We start from the raw sequence: 21,526 nt of genomic DNA on the forward strand, positions 1-21,526 counted from the left end.
CTCCTCCTTTTCCTGTTGAGTGACGTGTATTTATGTACCAAACGTGTGTATATGCTTTCTTCCTTTGACCAGTTCAAATGAGAGGGAGGGTTCAAGTGTCACCCACTCTGTACTGCTTGTATGTATAGCCTTCTATTTGGGCATCCTGAAAATGTGAGACAGTATTCCCCAACATCCCTGTCTCTCACATCCTTCCCTGCCCCCTGCCTCCTCCATTCCTCTTCCTTTTTTTTTTTCTATTAAGATCATGAAGATAATAACAAAACTAATCCTAAGCCTTGTTTGATTAGATGCCCTCTGTGGACCTGATGATGACGTGTGTGCTCTCCCAAAATTAGAATGTCAGCAGTTTCATCTTATTTAGTCTCTTTTCATTGTTTACTTCTTGAAGACACCTGTGTTTACACTTCAGAGTTTGTGCATACTTTGGTCTTCATCAGGAATGCTTGGAACTCCTGTTTTGAAAATTCATTCTTTGCTCAGTTTTGCTGAGTAAGTTATTTTTGGTTGTAAACCTAGATTGTTTACCTTCTGGAGTGTCGTATTCCAAGTTCTTTACTCCATTATAGTGGTGGCTGCTACATCTTGTGTGAGCCTTACTGTGGCTCCTTAGTACCTCAGATCTTTTCTTTCTGCCTGCTTGTAGCATTTTTTCCTTGACCTGGAAGCTCTGGATTTCCACTTTTCTCTTTGCTTCTAAGAGATTTCTGAAGTTTTCTTTTAGGATTTCTTGAAATAGGATATCTAGGCCTTTTTTTTTTTTTGAATCATGGCTTTTAGGTATACAGAGATTCTTAAATTCCTTCTCTTTTGTTTCCTAGGCCAGTTGTTTTTGCTGTGAGATGCTTTATATTTTTTTTTTTTTTTTCTTTCTTTCTTTTTTTTTTTACTTTGGCTTCTATTTGGTCCATTCCAATTTTCGGGGGGTTTGATGCTTAGGCAAGATTTTGTACTTCTTGTGCTAAGTTACAATGTGGACAGACCCTGCCCTAGTATCTTCAGACCTGTCTGTCTGTCTCCTGTTGTAAACTTGGGTGGGGAAACTGACTCACTGTGATTATCTTCTAATCCCCCACCGGCCTTGGATTTCCCAGTCTGGATTCTGTATTGTCCAGATCAGTTTGAGGTTTTGTTAGGTAGTCAGGAAGGCATGGAACTTCCCTTACTTCGTACTGCTGCCCTTATCCACTGCCCACTAGCAGTCCTTTAGCCACGCCCTTTTTCTCAACTTGCTTTTTCCCCATCTTAAAATGAGGGTGTTGGATTAAGTTATATTGAATGTCTGTCCTGCTACAGTGTTACAATCCTGCAAATAGAAGAAGTGATGCTCCCCCCCACCCCCTAGTGGTTGTAGATGAAACTTTTTTTAATATACAGAAGGAGGTAGTAGAAGTAAGGTGAGAAGTGGCAGAGTGTTAGATTTGGAGGGGAGAAGACTTGAATTTGAATCTTTTAGACGCTAGCCGGATAACCCTGTCTCCTCACCTCTGCCTGGCTCAGTTTCCTTATCTGTAAGGTGGAAGTAATCAAAGCACTTTCTTCAGCAGGGTTTTTGTGATGTATTTTGTGAGATAACACGTGTAAAGTGCTTTGCAAACCTCGAGGCTCAATACAAGGGCTAGCTATTTAGCAAAACCAGCTGTGCAGAGCAGGGGTGGTTCAGTTTTACGTGCAGTTCTTTTTCTGTTTTGTAGTTGGAGATTTGATGTTTCACGATTACAACATGGTATTCATGATAAGACTTTTTTTTAAGCTATGATCCTAACACCTTGGGGACTAGTTGGTTGGTCTGGGTGGGGTGGAAGTGGAGAAGGAAGAAGGGTTGGTAGTTGTGGTATAGAATTTGCTGTTGACACAATTTATGTTTAGGTTGTTTCTTCATCTTGTATGTGATGATCAGTCTGTTCCTTGTTTCAGGAAGGTATTAATGTTCAGATAGACATTGGCTGATATCATTTATCTAGTATTGTCTTTCAGTTTGTGATTATTATAATTGTAGGTATTTGCAGTGGCTCTACACTTATTAAAGTTTAAAATGTAAGTGTTTCTATGGTTGTGACTCTAGGCATCTGTCATTTAACCTAAAGAAAAAGTTATTTTCTTTTCTTTAGGGAATGTGAAGTGTTCTGTAAGAACCATCCTGCTCCATTCTCAAAAGTTATTACCTTTCACAAGAAGGAACCGTTTGAACTAGAAGCATATTATACCCATCCATATGAAGTGCCTTATCCTGATCCCCGAATTGGTAAGAGAGAATTCGAGAGGATGGTATTTATAAAAAAAGAGAAAATTTTTACATTATGATTGATAGGTTGAAATTGATCTGGTCCAGGGCTCTGAAACTCTCATAGATTTAACTTAAGTCCTTTCTGCCTTTAAGAAGATTTTATTTTGTGTCCTTTTTGTTTAAATATTGATGGTAGCTTCTGTTTTTACATCACCTCTATTTCTGAGTGTATGCCTTTACCTCGCTGCCCAAATCCAACCCCTGCCACAAAGAATTAAAAGCAGTCAGTAAAACTTCACCCTTCAGTGGAGCCTTACGGCTTATGCGGGGTTCCGCACACTATCTCCCTTTACAAAATAAAGTGAGTTAGTACGGATTTCTTAGATGGAGTTCACTGGGCATTTTTGTTTTGTTTACTCTTTTTGAGGAAGTAGATGATATTTGTACATAAAATGTGTTGGGTTAGCTTAGGTTATCTGAATCCCTTTGTGAATAGTTTTTAATTTGCTTGTGTCTGAGCCTGTTTAAATATCCTCGCTTTTAGAAACCATTCAGCTAAAAAGTAGGTGAGGTGCTGCAGTCAGGTAGTTAGTTGTGTGGTATTGTTTTACCCAAGAGCAGAATTTGCTTTCTTATAATTTAGACATTTTTAACACTCTTCCCTCTCCCCTCACTTCAGCCTTGTGCTTAGCAGCATCTGGGGTAAGTACCGTTTGATTAGGACAGAAACAGTACCTGTAATCTAACCCTAACCCTAACTCCTGCAGGTAAGATTAATGAGCTTAAGGCCCTGTAGCCGTCGTTTTCAGCTGTGCCCTTCGCATGACTAGAAAGTGAAGAAATAGACAGTATGACTTGACAGACAGTATTTGGAAAGAGTGATAGTCTTGGTACTTTTTTAATTATGTAAACTTCAGATAGGGTTTAAAGTAGATTTTAAAACAGCATCATACAACATAAAACAAGGTAAATTCCACGTAGGTAATCCAAATATTAAAAAGTCACAGTAAGGAGGAAAATTGGAGGTTTTTCTTTTTTAAAGTTGTTTCTGCCCAAATAAAATCAGTACAGATAGAATTAAAAGGAAACATGTGGATTGAGAAAGAAAACTTTGAATTTAGTATTTCTGATAAAGTATGACATCTAAAATCAGGAAGTGACACAAAATTTATGATTAAGCCATTTCCCCTTTAGACAAAAAGATAGTTAGAAAGTTTTCAAAAAAAGTACAAACCTCATCAATAACCACCTGTAAAGACGTGTTAAGTTGCTAATAAACAGAGAAATGCAACTTTTAAAAACCTGAGACGTCATCTCAAGTCCATGCTATCCAGGTTGCTGATAGTTCATGGTAATTCACTATTGGTGGAGTTATGAATTGGCTCAACAGTTCTGCGAAATGATTAGGAATCGTTTCACAAAAGTCCCTAAGCTGTTCATGCCCAGAGCTAAATTGTTTGATGCCAAGATTCCAATATTGGGCCTGTGTTCACAGGAGGTTGCAGATACGAGAAAAGATTGGCGTGCAAACATTTTCATATTATTATTTTAAGGAAAAAACTGGAGACAAAATGTACCCTCAGATCATGATACATGAATGTCATGGAATATAATTACACCAAACAAAGGGTGACTAGATAAAGAGTTCAGAAAACCACGGGGATACTCGTTTCCATGTGATAGAGGAGATGCCCGAATGCAGAAAGCAAAGTCAGAGAAAATACATACTCTAACGATGCAAAAAAAGTCAGCATGGAAAACACACTGAACTGGTCAAATACCGTGGTCACTGTTGTAAACATATGGGTGAAGGTCACAGTAACCCTCCTTTCTGTAAAATTATAAACTGAGGAAATCTTTGGCTTAAGGAGGTTTGTTTGCTGTTGAAGAGATATTGGTTGATCGAAGCAAAAATATCAAATAACAATAAATTTCAAATGCTGTCATAATGATTTTCGGTGAAGAAAATTTAGTATAAACCTGTTGTCAGTGGAGAATTAATATTAACATATTTACAAATCTATGACCAAGTGATACCTAAGACATGCTCATTGCTTGCTGCTTTGAAATAATGTTATCTTAAATTACGCCACAAAATAGAATGGAAAAAGCCTTGAGTTTTTATTAGTACTTTGGATAGAAAGTTTTAAGGGAGCAACGTGAGAAATGTTTTTTCCCCTTAAAAAGGAGGGTTTGGAACAGTGGGACCTGGCTTTTCAGACCAAAGCCTTTTCGTAACTAATTTGGCTAACTAGGCTATAGTCTTCTCCCATTCTAATTTTAAATAGAAGAATAGAAAATGAATGTATTTAAACGTGGAAAACAGGGTTGTTTCTGTAGGATTAGTAATTCATTTAAACCCAGCCATCCTGTAATGGTAGAGATGTTAAGATTTGGGGATGGCTTCTCTTGATTTTCTTTCCATGCCTTACATTGACCGTTTTAGAATCTGTAAGCCTTTGTGGGATACCAGGATTGTAATATTTACCATCTTCAGGGCGTTGTTTTTGAATAATAATAACTCAGACTATGTTGTGTTGATTGCAGAGTCATCCTAAGACATGTTAGAATTTTAAACGCATTATGACCAAAGCTTTATAACCTTCTTTTCCCTGAAGGGAACTTCACTATTCAGAATGTTTTTCCCCAGTCTGATGGTGACAGTTCCAAAGTGAAGGTTAAAGTACGTGTTAATATCCATGGTATCTTCAGTGTGGCTAGTGCATCGGTAATTGAGAAGCAGAGTTTGGAAGGGGATCACAGTGATATACCTATGGAAACAGAGTCATCATTTAAGAATGAAGGCAAAGATGAGATGGTATGTAATAATGCCCTTTCCACACTCCTATATTAGACGATATTTCTAGTGTCATAGTAATAAACGATACTTTAGTATTTTAAAAGCAATCTATTTGAGATAACATTATTTAGAGTCTGAATTTTGAAGTATTGAGCTGAAAGTTTGCAGAATTTCTCTGCCTATAAGAATGACCAGGTAACAGTATCTTCAAAACGTTAAGACTTTTTTAGGGGATGATGTATTGTTCTTCTGAAGTGGTAGATTGTTCGCTCCACATCCCATATATTGTGACCATAGCTGGTTTTTCCCCCTAAGGACAACTTCTAAAACAACGTGCTTTATCATGAGCTAGTTTTTTAGCTTCCATAATAAATGTGGTTCATTCAAAGTGATTAATGCTGAAGCACATGTGTAGACATGTGTAGACTAACATTTGATTTATTCGTATTTCTTAGATGTGTGCTAAATAAATTGAAATAGCTTTTTGGTATTCCTAGTTTGAAACAATTGTTAGGGTGAGGAGGAATTAGCTTGGGGTTTTTTCGCTGTGTAAAGTTACTAGGACTAAAGTTCAGTTTTTTCACATTTGTTGATTTGTATTTCATCTTGAATGTAAGTGTTTAGAATGGGCCTTCCATTTTAAGGATCACGTTTTTGTTTATTTTGCTGTTATTAACAAACCCTAAACCAAGGACCAGTGCCTCCCTTGAGGGACATCAGTTGTGCAGAAAGATGCCGCCTCTCACCCTTGCAGGGCATCGCTTAGGCTCAACTTTAAACGATTGCTTTCATCTGAGGACCTCGGCCTTTTTCTTTCCTGATCTGCTTGCACCAGAAAACTGGTCTAGTAACCTAGTCTCTGGCACTTAGTAAAGTTCAGAAGTGAAAGCCATGCAGATGAGTGAAGTATCTGAGGCCTGCTCCAACACTTTTCAAGGGTGCATTAGTGCCCAGCCTACTGTGATTTACTTACTGGTAACCTGTTTGTAGGATGCATCCTCTTAGCAGGCCCCAAGTTATGCTTACTTTTCACTCGAGAATCACTGTCTAAATTTAATGACTTTTCATTCTGATGAGTATCCTATGTAATGTTGGAAATTGGATTTTTTTTGATAGGAACTACTTCTGGTTGGAAGCTTTCATAATCATTTCTCCACATTTATCGAACTCCTTTAATTTGTTTAAAATTAATGGTTTTCTTACTATTTGAGATATAGATATATCTATATATATCTATATCTCTTTGGTTTCCTTTTTAAAGACAAAAATTTGAGGCCTAAAATTAAGGTAGACATTAAAAATGAGAAATTAGAGTTGACTGGCATCCTTTAAAAATGTATCTATGATCCTGCCAATACAAAAGGAAATTATGTTAAGTTTGGGCTTTGTACTATTAGAATTGTCCATGAATATTTTAACAGATAAATCCTGTTAAATTTTAATGAAAAATAGCTCTTAGTTAGAACTGTCTCAGAATCCATGTAATGAGACCTGTGTTACATTGATCTCTGACCTGGAAGAAATGGAAGCGCATTTATTCAGCTCATCCTGTGTGCCAGGCCTTGTCCTAAGTGCTGGACAGATTCATACGAGGGCAGAAAGCAGCACAATCCTGTCACCTTAGCAACGACAATATAGGCAAAGATAACACAGATGGGGGCAGCTAGGTGGTGCAGTGGAGAGAGCACGGGCCCTGGAGTCAGGAGGACCTGAGTTCAAATGTGGCCTCAGACACATAACACTTGACACTTACTGCTAGTGTGACCCTGGGCAAGTCACTTAACCCCAATTGCTTCACACACACACACACACACACACACACACACACACACACACACACACACACACACACACACACACCCACCCCACCCCTCCAAAAAAGTGGAAGCCTAGGGGTAGCTAGGTGGTGCAGTGGATAGATATCCAGCCTCAGACGTTTGACGCTTACTGGCTATGTGACCCTGGGCAAGTCACTTAATCCCTATTGCCTCACCAGAAAAAGGGGGGAAAAGAAAAGGTAATGCAGATGGGGAAGGAAGGTGGCAGCCAGGCCACCTGTCTGGGAAGTCACAGAGGTGGTGGGTGGAGTCAAAGGCCCTGTGACTGGGAGTTTCTAGGAGTCTTAAGTGCATTTAGTTGTTGTTGCCAGGGTAAGAGGTGGACGAGAGGGAGGTGAGACAGTCCAGAGAGATGGCCAGTGTCCGTGCGCATGAACTCTTGGCATCGAGCATAGCCTCGGGCCACAAGAGCTATAATGAATGATAGAGGCTTGGATGTGCGTCTTCAGAGGAGAGAACAAAGGTGCCCATTTTGTAGGGTTTCCATTTTGGGGGTTTTTTGTTTGTCTTTAAATTCTCAAGACTTTCCTTTTGCTCTTCCTTCCATTCTAGAATGGGCGGTTTCTACCCATTGCTATTTAAATTTATCTTTTATTTGGGGGGAAAAAAGAGCAGTTCTAATGCAGGTGTATAACAGAGAACATGATGATAAAATAATATCTACGCATTTTTAAAGTTAACCCCCTGCCTGCATTCTGGACCTTCTCCATTCTCTGTGCCTCTGGTGTCTCCTGACCTTAAAATATAAAGTGGGGCAAAAAGAAAAAAAGCCAATCAGTCCTGGAGGAGGCAGAGGACAGCGGGGCCGTGTAGGCATGTCATGTCACGCCACCTCATGTCAGTGTGGTGTTGAGGTTAGAAAAAGAAGTCACACATGATGAGAACTTGAGTCCCATATACAGCTCTCTCTTTTCCTTGGTTTGTGGAAATGCCCATGTTTGCCTAGTATGTCCATTTAAAAAGAAAAAGTGGATACACAGGACCGCATGAGGCCGCTGAAAAACTCTTAGGCACTAGAGTCATTTTTTCAGCATTGCTGAGGGACGAAGGTGGTCGGCCTCCAAAGTGATTTTTTTTTTTTTTGCAGGTAAGAGATGTTTATCCCTTTCTGCATTAGAATTTTTTTCGCCTTGCTTCTTCAGCACAGGGCAGAGCATGTAACTTAGCCTTTAATGATTAATGCTGAAGTCTCTTCTCTGTGAACACGAGTCCCCCCTGCACTCTCCTGCCCTGATGCCTCCCCCGCTTGTCCAGGTGACTTCTGAAAAGAGGAGGGATTGTCCTGCTGCGAAATGCACGTAGTGCCTGCGCTCCGTCACCTCTGCCGGATTCCCTTCCTTCAGCATCACGTGGTCGGGGTCGCTTAAAAATGAGCGGCTTTTCGCGCCAGCGTGTGCTGAGGGCAGCTCTTCCTCGCTGGGCCTGGTGCCCCCGGCCTCCTGGCTTTTGCCTGGAATGCGCTGGGCTGTCGTGCAGTGCCAGTTAAGATCCCTCCTCCTGCAGAAAGCCTTCGCCGTTCCCCTTGATGGCTGCTCTCTGACCATCCTAACTTACCCATCTGTATCTTGTTTGTACGTGGTAGTTTGCAGGTTGTCTTCCCCATTAGACTGTGCGTTCCTTGAGGGCAGGGGCTGTTTTTAAGCTTTCTTTGTATGCCCAGCACTTGGCACAGAGCCTGGAACATAGTTGGTGCTTAATAAATGCTTGTTGAAGGGGCAGCTAGGTGGCGCAGTGGGTAGAGCACCAACCCTGAAGCCAGGAGGATCTGAGTTCAAAACTGGCGTCAGACCAAACACTTCACACTGACTATCTGTGTGACCCTGGACAAGTCACTTAACCCCAATTGCCTAAAACAAACAAACTAATTAATTGATTGATTGATTGGTGCTTGGCTTGATTTGACTAGATTTAGCCAGGTGTTGAGTTGGTTTCCTGTATACCAAGTAAGGGCAATTTCTACCTCAGTGACCTTGGAAAAGCATTCTGTTTTTAACTGGCATTGCTTCTAAAGGAGTGTTGAGTGGCCTCTCTGTACAAAGCACTGTGAGGAGATAGAAGAAAATAGAGTAACACTTACCTTCCAGCTCCTTTATTCTCTCGTTCACAATTCCTACAGGAAAAAGATTTAAGGAAGTGCCCTTTGTAAGAGCAAATGAATGAAATTTTATGTAGTAAGTGAAATACATGCTAAGGTTAAGAGCAGCTAAGTGACTCACTGGAGAATGCGCTGGACCAGGAGTCAGGAAGATCCGAGTTCACATTGGTCCTCAGATACTTCCTAGCTGAGTGACTCTGGGCAAGTCATTTAACCTCCATTTGCCTCGATTTCTTCAGTTATAAGGTATATATTCGTAATAATGACACCTACCTCCAGGGTCTGTTGTGAAGATCAAGTGAGGAAAATATTTGTAAAGTGCTTAGCACAGTGCCTGGCATATATATAAGTGCTAGCTATTAATATTCTGAATAAGTCTTCACGATGACGTGTGTCTAAGATAGGTTCTAAAGGGATTTGGAGTCCAGGATCTTCATAAGGCTAGCATTTGAGATAGTCCTATTTCATGAACCCCTGGTGGCAACTGCTTTTGCAATAGAGGTTTTCCTGTAGTGATAACAGCAGAGCAAACAAATACAAACATTTAAAATGTAAGCAGTGTTACATACATTTAAATTCAAGATGAAGTACAACTCTACCCCAGGGTTTTTGTTGTTTTTTTTAATCTGTATTTTAGACATAGTAACTGTATATGGCATAAAATTCCAAAGCCGAGTCACCAAACAAGTTGCCTGCTGGTGAATTTCCTTGACTGGAGTAAATAACTTATGTCATGAAGTAATGAGATTAGAGGCTATTTGAATTCTAAAGAGAGCTCGAAAGGTGCCTTTACGCCTTAGCAGAAAGTGGTCAACTTTGACAGGAGCAGTAAGTGTGGGTCAAGAAATATAAGAAGTCAGGTAGTGCCAGGTTATGAAGTGCTTTAAATACCAGGCAAAGGAGGGTGGTCTCAGAGAGATGAGCCACATGGCATGGTCCAATAAGGTAAGAGGTTAGTCTGGTGGTGGTGTGGAAAATGGGTCAGTGGGAGAGAATGTGGAGGTGAGAAAGCTGTGAGATACTGTAGTGAAAGCGAGGGGCAGGGTGGATGACCAGGATATCGGCAGGCCGTAGAGGATACGCAAGTGAGACTATGCTTGTAAAAATGAACAGGATTTGGTGACAAAGGAGATGGTAAGTGAGGGATGAGGAAGAGTCCAGTGTAATCTCACAGCATTTTCGTGGTGGGTAGATGAGAGAAGAAATGGTGGTCCCATTAAGAAACATAATGGCGCCTGGAGGAGTGAAGGAAATGACCAGAGCAAGAGGGCACAGAGAAGGTGGCTAACTGGTGGGAGGAATGCCTGGCAGTGAAGGAGACAGAGGTGGGTGGAAAAATGCTCAAGATGAAGAAGGTCAGAGCTGGTTAAGAATTAGAGTGGGTTTAGATTCTAAGCTCCTTGACCCTCCCACTCAAACAATTCTTTGTTTCCATTACACCATAATGATAACTGTATTGTCATCTTAAAAAAAAAACACACACAACTGAAATTTATTCTCCTTAATTTCATTTTAATTGTTTTCCCTCTGCTGCTGCTCCTTTTCCCAAGGAGAATGGTAGAGTATACCCCCACATCCTTGGAGAATCACATCAGTCAGTCAGTGCTGGCCTCCTCACTGGACAGAGGCTAGTTTGCATTGGGTCGTGTTTCAGCTCTCTTTGGACTATGTGGGGACTTGCTGAAAAGACCCATTTTCCACATTGTATATTTCCAAGTGTAATCTGAACGCCTGAATAGTGGGGGTGCCTGCCCGCCTTTTACTCTTGTTGGTATACGGTGGTGTGGACATTGGGCTCGTGGGCAGCTTTTGGCTTTCTTTTTAAGGCACTCTTAAATGATCTCAAATGAATGGGTCATCAGGTTATTGCCACAGTGTAGGCATGCTCTGTCATTTGCTTCTTCTGCCACCTTTAATCTTTTTCTGTAGCTGTAGTTGTTCCAAAAAACACATATTAAATAAAGTGTAGCATCTACCTGACCAATCCTCTGTTGAAGTCTTTTTGAATGTCATAAGGACCTAATGATATTGCTTTGAAAAGAAAAAGTCACCCTTGCAGCAATATATCCTGTCCATTTTTACATACCTCCTTCCTAGGACAAAATGCAAGTTGACCAAGAAGAAGGCCATCAAAAAGGCCACGCTGAGCATACCCCAGAGGAGGAAATTGATCACACGGGTGCCAAGACAAAGGTTTGCTTTTTATCCTGTCTGTATACAATACAATGAACATTTAGAACTATGAACCAATAATATATTTTTTATGCAGCATGGTTTTCAGTTGAGACTGAATTTAGGTTTAGCAAGAATAAATCATAACCACTTTTTATTTTTATAAATATATTAAGAAAATAATGAAACAGTATAATTAAAATTTTCTAGAAGTGATGCTCTTCAGTGATGATAAAAGGAAAGGAAATAGAATTCTATTTTATAATTATGTACTCGCTTTGGTTCCTCATTGCAATGTAAAATTTGAGTATATGTTTCCAAAATATTGCATTTTTTCTGATTATTTTAATAGTAGGTAATCTATGTAGTTTATGCAATACAATGTCAAGTTAAGTGTTGGGATTTGGGGAGCGGTGCTGCAAAGCTCAGATTATATCTATCTATCTATCCATGATTTTTTGGACATAGAGAACTCCCAGTAAGGAACATTTTTTTTACCCAAACAGATTATTGACACCTTCTCTGTAACTTGGAACTGAGAAAGTTAACTGAAAGATGTAGAGATGGAAGAATGTTGTTTTTTTTTTCTTTCTTTTGTTTTTGTTTTTGGGGAGGCAGTCGAGGTTAAGTGACTTGCCCAGGGTCACAGAGCTAGTTAAGTGTGAAGTATCTGAGGCTAGTTTTGAACTCAGGTCATCCTGACTCCAAGGCCAGAGCTCTATCTACTGTGCCACCTAGCTGCCCTTGGGAAGAATATTTCTTGTTGGTGTGTTTCGGTTTGACATCTGTATAAAGAAACAAACAAATAAATGTCTTAAAACAGATGCTGCAGTATTGCTGGGAGGGTTTTAAGTGATGTGGTATTTTCCAGTTTAAAGAAAACTTAGCTACTCTTCTATAGGTTGTACTCTCTGCTCAAGGTTATTTCTTTGCTTAGGCAGGACTCAGGTGGATATTTTTTCATATGACATTGCTCTCCACAGCCAGCGCCTTCTGACAAGCAAGAGCGAGCAAACCAGAATGTTAAAAAAGGAAAAGTCAAGAGCATCGATTTGCCCGTCCAAAGTAGCCTGTACAGACAGCTGGGCCAGGATCTCATCAACAGTTATATAGAAAATGAGGTGGGTGTTCTTGGGAGTAGTACCAGAGTTGTCGGTTTATAGAATTTTAACTCGGAATTTTTTTATGAAGTTTGTTTATTTAAGGTTACTGTTTAACAAAGTTTAATTGCTAAATGTTGAACAGAGTGCTTAAATTTTCATTTTTTAGAAAAATTTAGCTAAATATGTACTATATATCAGGGCTTCTTAAACTTTTTACCACGTGCAGCCCCTACAGTGCTTTTAAACTGGGGGGGGTCACAACCCATAGTTTAAGAAGCGCTGCTCTATATAATATGATACATACAGTAAATATATTGTCTTGTTTTTAAGAAGTCCCTGAGTTAGCAAACATTTATTAAGTGCCTAGTGTGTTCTAGGCACTGTGCTAAGCAAGCACACTAGGATGCAAATTAAAAAAAAAAAGACAGTCCTTGCCCTCGAGAAGCTTATAATCTAATGAGAGAAGACATAACCCTTGATGTAGAACAGCATCAATCCTGGGAAGGAAATCAGCCCTAGTACTAGGACCACTGGTACGTTAAGCTATTGTAGGTACAGTATAGGCAGAAGAGACATTATATTCTGAATTCCCATCAGTGAAGTTCTTGGAGGTCGGGAGCGTCCTGTATAATGTTTAGAGATAGGAGCTGGGACCTTTGATTTCATTGGAAAAGAGAACATTGAGATAAGAGAATGCAGGTGCTGGACTTACGAGTCAGGAAGATCGGGGTTCAAATCCTGCTTCTGATATTTACTAGTGTGACCTGGGTCAAGTAATTTGAAACTATCTGGGCTTCGTTTTCTCATTTGTAAAATGAAGAGGTTGAGCTCAGTGACCTCTCAGGTCCCTTCCAGCCCAAGTCTATGTATGATTCTATGGAATTTCCTCAACTACTACAGTTTTGCCCTCTGTCTGTAATTTATGATCTGGGAGAGTCACCCGGTCACCTAGAGGTTAAGAAATTTGCCTGGGGTCATACAACCCCAGTATATGGCAGAGGTAGCACTTGAACTCAGGTCTCCTGATTGCAAAGCCATCGCCATGCACTCTTATATAATATTAAAGCTGGCTGACCATAGTATGTTTCATATGCTACTCAGCTTCTGACAGAGAAGTATTGAACTTAAAATGAATGCAAAGCCCCGGAGCTTCAGATATGGCTAATGTGGGAATTTATTTTGCTGGACTATGTAAATATGTTTTGAAGGATTTGTTTTTCAGATTTGTTTTTTAATCATGTGTATATTTTGTCCTACTTTCAAGAAAGTTCGTCTGTGCTCTGTTATGGCAAAAGAACTCAAAAAATTAATAGTGATTAAGTCAAGACGACCAATCCAATAAATACGTTTGTTAATGTGCCAAGCACTGGGGACACGGTCAAGAAAAAGAAAGACAAACCCCTGTGGAAAAATAGGGACATGAATCCATTGTTGGTGGAGGTATGAACTAGTCCAGCTGTTCTGGAGAACAGTTTGGACCTATGCCCAAAGGGCTGTAAAAGTGGGCCTTTGACCCAGCAATACTTCACTACCAGTCACATCTGTATCCCCACAAAGGACCTATACGTGCAAAAATATGGATAGCAGCTTTCTTTGTAGTGGCACAAGAATTGGAAATTTGGGGAATAGCAGAACTGAACAAGTTGTAGTATGTGATTATGATGGAATACTATTGTGCTGTAAGAAATGACGAGCAGGATGCTTTCAGGAAAACCTGGGAAGGTTTATGTGAACTGATACGAAGTGATGTGAGCCGAACCAGGAGAGCATTGTACACAGCAACAGCGGTTTTGTAAGGATGATGACTATGAAAGACTTGGCAGTGATCCAGGACATTTCCAAAGGACCCAGGATGAAAAAGTCCGTCTATCTCCAGGGAGTGAAGTGATAAACTGAGTGCAGATTGAAATATCATTTTTTACTTTATGTTTTTTTCTCTCAATTTTTTTTAAAGACAGACAGTCCCTGCTCTCAAGGAGCTTACAATCTAATATCTGTTATTTTCACTGACAATGGCACCAAAGGAGAAGATAGCTTAGGAGATTTCCAAAAGACATGACTAGCATTGGGCTTTTCCCCAGAGCACAAAATTTACATGCACTTGGAGCCCTTCACCAGTTTCATTAGCAAGAATAAATTAGTTGAAATATGAAGCCCTTACCTTATGTTTTCCTTAACTATGTTGTATAACATGTCCTTCATAGGATTTGATAATTTATTGGCACTTTTGTTTTTTATCATGTTACTTCTCATTGAATGAATGGTAATTTGTAAAGGAATCATGTGTTCACAAAATGTTGTCTGCCTGGGCCTTTTCGCTTATAGGAGTGAAAGGAGACTAGTCCAGACAAGTTTTCAATTTTTTTTTAAAGAATATTTGTATTTTGTTAAATGAGTACTGAAATAGAGCTTTTGTTGGTAATTTTTTTTGACTAGGGAAAGATGATCATGCAGGACAAATTAGAGAAAGAAAGAAATGATGCCAAGAATGCTGTGGAAGAGTATGTGTATGATTTCAGAGACAAGCTATGCAATGTCTATGAAAAATTTGTCACTGCAGAAGTAAGAGTACAGCTTTTTTTAAGTTCCTTTTTTCTTTTTTTTTTAAAGCTGTTTTAACTTCTTTTAAGTTTCTAAAAAGTACCTATTTGTAAACCAACCACTTAGCCAAGAAACTTTGATTATGTTCATATTTAATTAAGATTCTAAATCCAAATTGTGGGAGGGGAGAGTAGGCAGGCTGCTTATGGGGTCTGGGTGACAAGCTCCAGGCTGTGGGTGTGAGACGCAGCCCTTCTGTGGAGAGGACAGCAAATGACAAGCTCAGATAAGGGCCTTTGGATGGAGTCAGAGTCTCAGGGACTAGTTTGGTCCGCCTCTTTGGAGCCAACTTGATTAGAAGGAGAAACCCCAAGTCAGAATCCTCGGTCCTGGGTCCAGGCTGAGACAGAACTAAGTCTGGGAGAGTGAGAATAGCAACCCTTTTCCTCCAAGCAAAAGTCTGCTAGATTGTGTCGGAGAAGGCACATTGACTCCGACTCTTCCTCAGACCTTTCTGCAGGGAGGATCTGTCTGTCAGCAGCTATGCCAGAAATCATAATGGCCCCATTGCCGCTGACCCCGTGGTATCAGCCCATTTTCTTTGTTAATGGTGGGCTTATGTGAAAGCACCATTTGTAAAACCTTAAAAATGACATAGGCGTTACAATTTGCCTTCTCTGTGGTTTATGGGTGGGAGGGAGATTGCCAAGGAATTTCCAAGGAATATTTTCAATCTGTTTTTTCTTAAATTTGGTCCTAGGATTCAAGTAAACTGTCTTCAATGTTGGAAGATACTGAAAATTGGCTTTATGAAGATGGCGAAGATCAGCCAAAACAAATTTACGTGGATAAACTTCAAGAATTAAAGGTGATACTGTCTTTAGGCCACGAATGATTGCAGTGTGTAGAGACAGAGAGAGCATGATGACATGGTAGATAGAGCTCTGGCCTGGAAGTTGGGGGTGGGGAGCCTGACCCATCTTGGCTGAATGACCCTGGGCAAGTCACCTCCCTCTTCAAGGCTCAGAGCATGTGCCTTGAATTGGTGGAAGGAGTCTTTCACTGGGAGTCCAGTCTTGTCTGTGTGAGGATTGAGTCACGGTGAGGACGGCCCAGCACTTTGCCCCCTGCCCACAGTGCTGTTTCGAGTGGGTCTTTTGTTTTTTAATAGCGTTGCGCAGTACACTGACTTTTAGACAAGGTTGTGGCTAAGCCTTGAGTTGAAATCTGAACTCTGAAAATGCCTAGGGCAAATGGAAGACTTAGAGGCAGATAGATGAGAGGACCTGAGGCCAGTGACGGGGGGACCAGAAGCAAAACTTTCACTAGATGGCTGCTTTTCGTCGGATTGCACCTTCAGCTGCTGTTGGGGTTTGAGCTTGGTTTTTCCCACTCCGAGTATGATACTTTGCACCTATTAAGAATTAATAAATGCCTGTTGAATTGACCTTTTCTGTTCTCATAGAGGCAGGGAAGCTGTCCCAGTCAGCCCAACTTCCTTGCCTTCTGAGGCAAGTGTGCACAAAGGGAGTGGACTTGGGATGTGTCAGCAACAACAGGGTGTGTGCAACAAATTGTGCATTTTGTGTGCTGCTTCACTGGGCGTGGACGCGGCTTGAACAGTATTGGTGGGCAGGCAGCAGAAATGAAGAGGGAATTTTTCTTTAGTCACATTGAAAAGCAGCAAAAGGTTGATATCCTTTTCTTTTTAAGACTAATGATATAATACAGGTTGCCTTGCTTTCTACAGGGAAAATTCAGTAAATATTTTTCTGAAATGCGCTACAGTGAGGGTTAGGAGTACAAAAACAAGCCTCTGCTCTTAAAGGACTTCCATGTGAGAGGAAAATAACAGTAAACGCATAGAATGTTTATAATCGCCAGGCACTGTGTTAAGTGCTTTACAAATATTATCTCATTTGATTCTCACCACAATCCTGAGAGATAGGTGATGCTATTATCCCCATTTTGCAGATAAGGAAATTGAGGCAAGTGACAGGTGCCAGGGTCATACAACTGTATGTGTCTGAGGCTGACTCTGAACTTGGGTCTTGTGACTCCGGGTGCAGTGCTGTGTCCACCACAACGTCGGAGCGGCAGGGCACAGGAAGCGCTCTGCAGCTTGGATGGAGGGCACGAAATGTCAGGCTGAGGAGTCGGCTGTTTATCCTGGGGGTGATCCTAGAGGGAGCGCCTGAAGGATTGGCAGCTGGAGAAGGACTTAGGTCAGACCTGGGCTGTAGGCAGCTTTGGGGCAGCTTATGTGGCCAGAGGGAAAGACTGGAAGGAAGCAGGGAGAACATGTGAAGGTTGTGGGGAGAAGGAATCATTTAAATAAAGCATAGAATCTTGGTAGTTCAAGTCATTCCTTGCAGGATCTTTTTTTTTTAAGTACACACCCTGTATTTTTGCGGGATCTTTGTCGTTTACACAGAGTTCTGCAGAGCACATTGGAAAGGCTGCAGGATTTCAGTGTTCTGCTTCTGGTATGACAGATTGTCTAGAGCAGTTTACCCATCTTATTGGACCTTTCTTTGGATATATTTTAGTTGAACTTCCAAGTTTGCATTCTTTTCCTAAAACAAAGTTTGAATAAGAATTCTAGGCTACAGAGCTGAGACTTGTAATGGCTTCTTGGACCTTATATGGAGGCATACAACTCTGAGAGGAATGTTTAAAGGGTTTTTTAACTTTGTATTATATCGTTTGCTTATTTCTTAGCCAAGGATAGACCTAGAGCTGCAGCTTTAATTGCAGGTTTTTTTCTAGTACAGTATATTATGTCTTGAGTGCAGTGGGATAGATTCATCTTAATGTCTCTTGGTTGGGATTTTTGTTCTTCTGGCTGTTTAAAAGCAGTTTGCACTCTCAGCATATTTTGCTTCTGTTCAAAAGCACATCGTGTATTACTGCAGATGGAAATTCTGGGCAGTTAATTTTCTGGACCCTGGCTTCTGATTGGATTGGTGGAATGATGTCTTAGAAACAAAAGTTGCTGAGCGTTTTCCTCGTAGGGAATATCGTGGTCTTTGGCCAAGGACTTCCTTGAGGGACCAACCACCAAGACCAGAAGAAGCAATTGTCATGTATCGAGAGGCTTTGTCGTCGTGTCGTTGACGTTGACGCGCCCTCTGTGTGACCGTGCCACATCATTGCTGTTTTTAAAGCCTCAAACGTGCTTGTTTTTTTTTTCCTCTTTTGCTGACAGAAATTTGGCCAGCCTATTCAAATTAGATACGTAGAACATGAAGAGAGACCAAAAGCTTTGAATGACTTGGGAAAGAAGATCCAACTTCTTATGAAAGTGGTAGAAGCATTTAAGAATAAGGTACTGTGTTTGTGAAGAAAAGGGGAGAGGGCAGGGGGAATGTCACCGTTAGTTTGGATGCATGCACGTTAATTTTTAAGGCTGATGTGAATAAAAGCTCTAAAATTATTACAGAACATAAGCCAACGTAGATTTTTAAAGAATCTGAACTTTCTACTAGGCTTCTTGTACTGGAGTATTAAATGAAGGGCTGATACATCCTGGTAAGCTGAGCATTGCCATGATGTCAGCTACATTTCTTTCTCTGAAGTTACTGATGACCAACTGGTTTTTTAAGTGTGGAGCCTTTTTAAAAAATGCCAAGACCAATCTTGCATTCTAAGGACGCTATCATGACTAGTTTCTGTTATTCTCTACTGTCGTGATTACCTGGTTTCTCAGGTCATTTTTATATCCTTGGCAGTTTCTTGATAATACTCGGGCCCACTAGCAGTTGGTCTCCCACCAAGGCTTTAATTCAGGTTTTTATACGTTCATTCACATGGTTTCAAATTGTTATTCTAATGATTCTTATGTGTGTTCACTGTATTTCGCCTCTCATCTATTTCTGTGACCCCATATGTTGTCAACAAGTTAAAAACTCGGCTCACCGCATTGTGTCATCCAAATCAGCAGCCCTCCCCAGTTTCTTTTTCTGGTGATTGTGGGAGCAGGCTGTCCTAGAGGAATCACAACAGTGGGGCTGGCCAGTGTAGAACAAGGAAGTGTATAGATATTGGGAAGACAAGGTCAGAGGTCTGGCATCACAGAGAGTGGGACAAGACCCAGAATCTGAAGGGGCAGTTCCTGTGCAGCGTACTTGTCTGACAGATGACATCCTCGATTTCTCGGTTGTTCAGAATGCTTTTTTAAAATTCTCCTTAAGGGGCAGCTAGGTGGCACACTGGGTAGAGCACCAGCCCTGGATTCAGGAGGACCTGAGCTCAAATCTGGCCTCGTAATGCTCACTAGCTGTGTGACCCTGGGCAAGTCACTTAACCCCATTGCCTAACCAAATTAAAAAAAGAAAAGAAAAGAAAACTCTCCTTAACCTCTTGACCACTCCATGTACAGTCTTACTGCTCTTTTTCCCACAGTGTTTGTGCTCTCTGCCCCATTCTGTTCTTCTAGAGGCGTGTCCCTAGCATGGACTTTGACCGCCGCAGTGGCATCCTTGAGAGACTTGTGGCCCCATTGACCACTTTGGCGTCTCCTTCATAGGATAGCTGCAGTCTTCCATTGAATCCAGAGTCCTTTTCCTGCCCTTTGACATCGTCTCCTAACTAACCAATCTGTGTTTACTCGTCCTCTCCTGCAGAGAATTCTACTCCATTCCAGGGATATCTGCTCTTCTCTGTTGCTTACTCACTTTCCTCTTCATGCCCTTGCATGTGCCATTTCCCTTGTAGAGAGTGCATCCCACCATTTTCCAGCCTTGTAGAAACCTGGAACAGTGGGTGCCCTCCTCAGGAAGCCTTTCCTAATTGGCCCCAGCCCATCCTGTTCACTTGTTTCTTTCAGTTGCCACAGACATTGACACTGCTAACTTACACTCATTTATATGTTCTTTTGTAAACAGTACACAGGTGCTTGGTTTGGGCTTGGGTTTTTGTTTGTTTGTTTTTGTTTTTTTAATGTGTGCACCTTCGCCTAGATTGCCACGCTTTTGTCCTCTCATAAGGCCCACTAAGATGATCATACTACGTATGTTACTGAGGATTGCTTCATGCTTTAAGTAGACCTTTTTTTAAAAAATATTAGGATGAAAAATATGATCACTTAGATGCTGCTGACATGGAAAAGGTGGAAAAATTTGTCAATGAAGCCATGAATTGGTTGAACAGCAAGATGAATGCGCAAAACAAATTAAGCCTCACTCAAGATCCGGTGGTGAAAGTAGCCGAAATAGTGGCGAAGTCCAAGGTAAGATCTTGGCCGGGGGGGGAAGGGGGCACGGACACGACTACTGCCCCCCCAGTCCCTGAGCTTCTCTCACTTGCTTAGAGCAGAGGAATTATGTTTGTGTAGATAGTGGCTTGGCTTGCGCTTCCACTGCATATTCAGTCCTTGGCCAAGAAAGAAAGTATAGGGGGGCACGTGCCCAGTGAAGACCGTGGGCCATGAGGGTTCACAGCCCTGCTAGTGCCCCACCAGGATGCCTGCCTCTCACTGCCCCTGCAGGTGCTCTTTTCCCACTAGTTCTCATCTTTCTGTGAGGGCTCTTTCCCTGTGGCCCAGAGGGCTACTACCTGCACGTGACTCCCCTGCCCAGCATTTTGGTTGTGCTCTGTTTAGCTCAGAGACAAGTCTCCTTGGCAAAGAAGCAAAATCAAGGTTGATCAGCCGTGGCTTCTGTCCCTCATTGACCCAAAGTGGCGGTCCTGCGACTTCTTAGATCCAGCTGTTTTTCCTCAGTGTCGTTTTAAGAACCCAACAAAGTCTTTTTTGTCCTTCTGAGCATTCCTTGCTAGCCTTGGCCTCTTTTCAGCTTTGGCACTCTGGGCACCATTCTTAGAGGACTGTGCCGTGCTTTTTAGTTTCCCCATCATTACCTCTCCCTGATTCTGAAAGTCTCATTTGGTCATCGGCTCCCCTCTTGGTTTCTTAAGAAAGCACCCTCATTTTCTCCCCCATTGGAATTTTCCCATTTTTAATTTAAGTACAAGACACATTTCAGATCCAAGAAGTAAAAAATCTTAATTTGCCAGATGAGTTCTCTAAATAGAGGGCATATTTGTGGAAGAACTCAGGGAAGGATAAGTGAAAAATTCATTTTTCAAGATTAGACAATTCCATGTGCTCCTTGGCTTGTAAAGTTTTAATGATGACCCGGAAAAAGACTGCCCAGGAGAAATGTCATTGAGGGAATTTTTTAAAGTTTGTTAATTTTTAATGGGTAGATTAAGAGAAAAATGTTCACCATAAACAGCGTATGCCTGAGGGACGCCTAAGAAATTTGGAGATTGAGGAGTGAGAGAAGAAACGTAAGACAGCATAAGAAAGCAGGAGCTTTATGAACAGGGTACAGAGTGAAAGAACGTGGAGGAACAGTGAGATCCAGAAGTGGCTTGGGACAGGTATTGAGGGATTTGTTGGAGCGTCCGAGGTGGTATGGGAAGCCAGGTCCTCTGGCTCCATTAGTCACGGCCCTTTAAATTGTACCATTCTGGCTCCTGATTATAAAATTTGTCACAAGTATACAGATAATATAATTCCCAAGGTTTTGTTTTTTTCTTCAGTTGGGGGGGGAGGTGGTAAAGGTAGGGGTAGGTCACAGATAAAGAGAAGATAATTGTTGAAGGTTTTTGGTTTGTTTTAACCAAAGAACAGAAAGAAGGCCTAGAAAGGATCAAACTAGGAGTAAAGTGACACGTTGAGGTTGTTACAAATTTAAAGATAAAGCTGTACATAATGGAGAGCCTCGGTTCCATGTCCAATTTTTT

General features: G+C 41.1%; 1 protein-coding gene across 2 annotated transcripts in view; it reads left to right on the forward strand.

Annotated features, from left to right (window-relative positions):
* HSPA4L (heat shock protein family A (Hsp70) member 4 like) overlaps positions 1 to 21,526 on the forward strand; it is a 64,053-nt gene that overhangs the window by 34,925 nt on the left and 7,602 nt on the right. For both annotated transcript variants that reach the window (XM_078148369.1, XM_020988567.2), the window contains exons 11-18: positions 2,112 to 2,245; positions 4,846 to 5,045; positions 11,058 to 11,153; positions 12,116 to 12,253; positions 14,672 to 14,797; positions 15,537 to 15,644; positions 17,985 to 18,104; positions 19,845 to 20,006. In XM_078148369.1, coding sequence (XP_078004495.1) covers positions 2,112 to 2,245; positions 4,846 to 5,045; positions 11,058 to 11,153; positions 12,116 to 12,253; positions 14,672 to 14,797; positions 15,537 to 15,644; positions 17,985 to 18,104; positions 19,845 to 20,006 — 1,084 coding nt within the window. The remainder of the gene's footprint in view (positions 1 to 2,111; positions 2,246 to 4,845; positions 5,046 to 11,057; positions 11,154 to 12,115; positions 12,254 to 14,671; positions 14,798 to 15,536; positions 15,645 to 17,984; positions 18,105 to 19,844; positions 20,007 to 21,526) is intronic.

The sequence above is a fragment of the Phascolarctos cinereus genome, unplaced genomic scaffold (assembly GCF_003287225.1).
Source record: "Phascolarctos cinereus isolate Bilbo 61053 unplaced genomic scaffold, phaCin_HiC Scaffold_9;HRSCAF=440, whole genome shotgun sequence".
NCBI lineage: Eukaryota > Metazoa > Chordata > Mammalia > Diprotodontia > Phascolarctidae > Phascolarctos > Phascolarctos cinereus.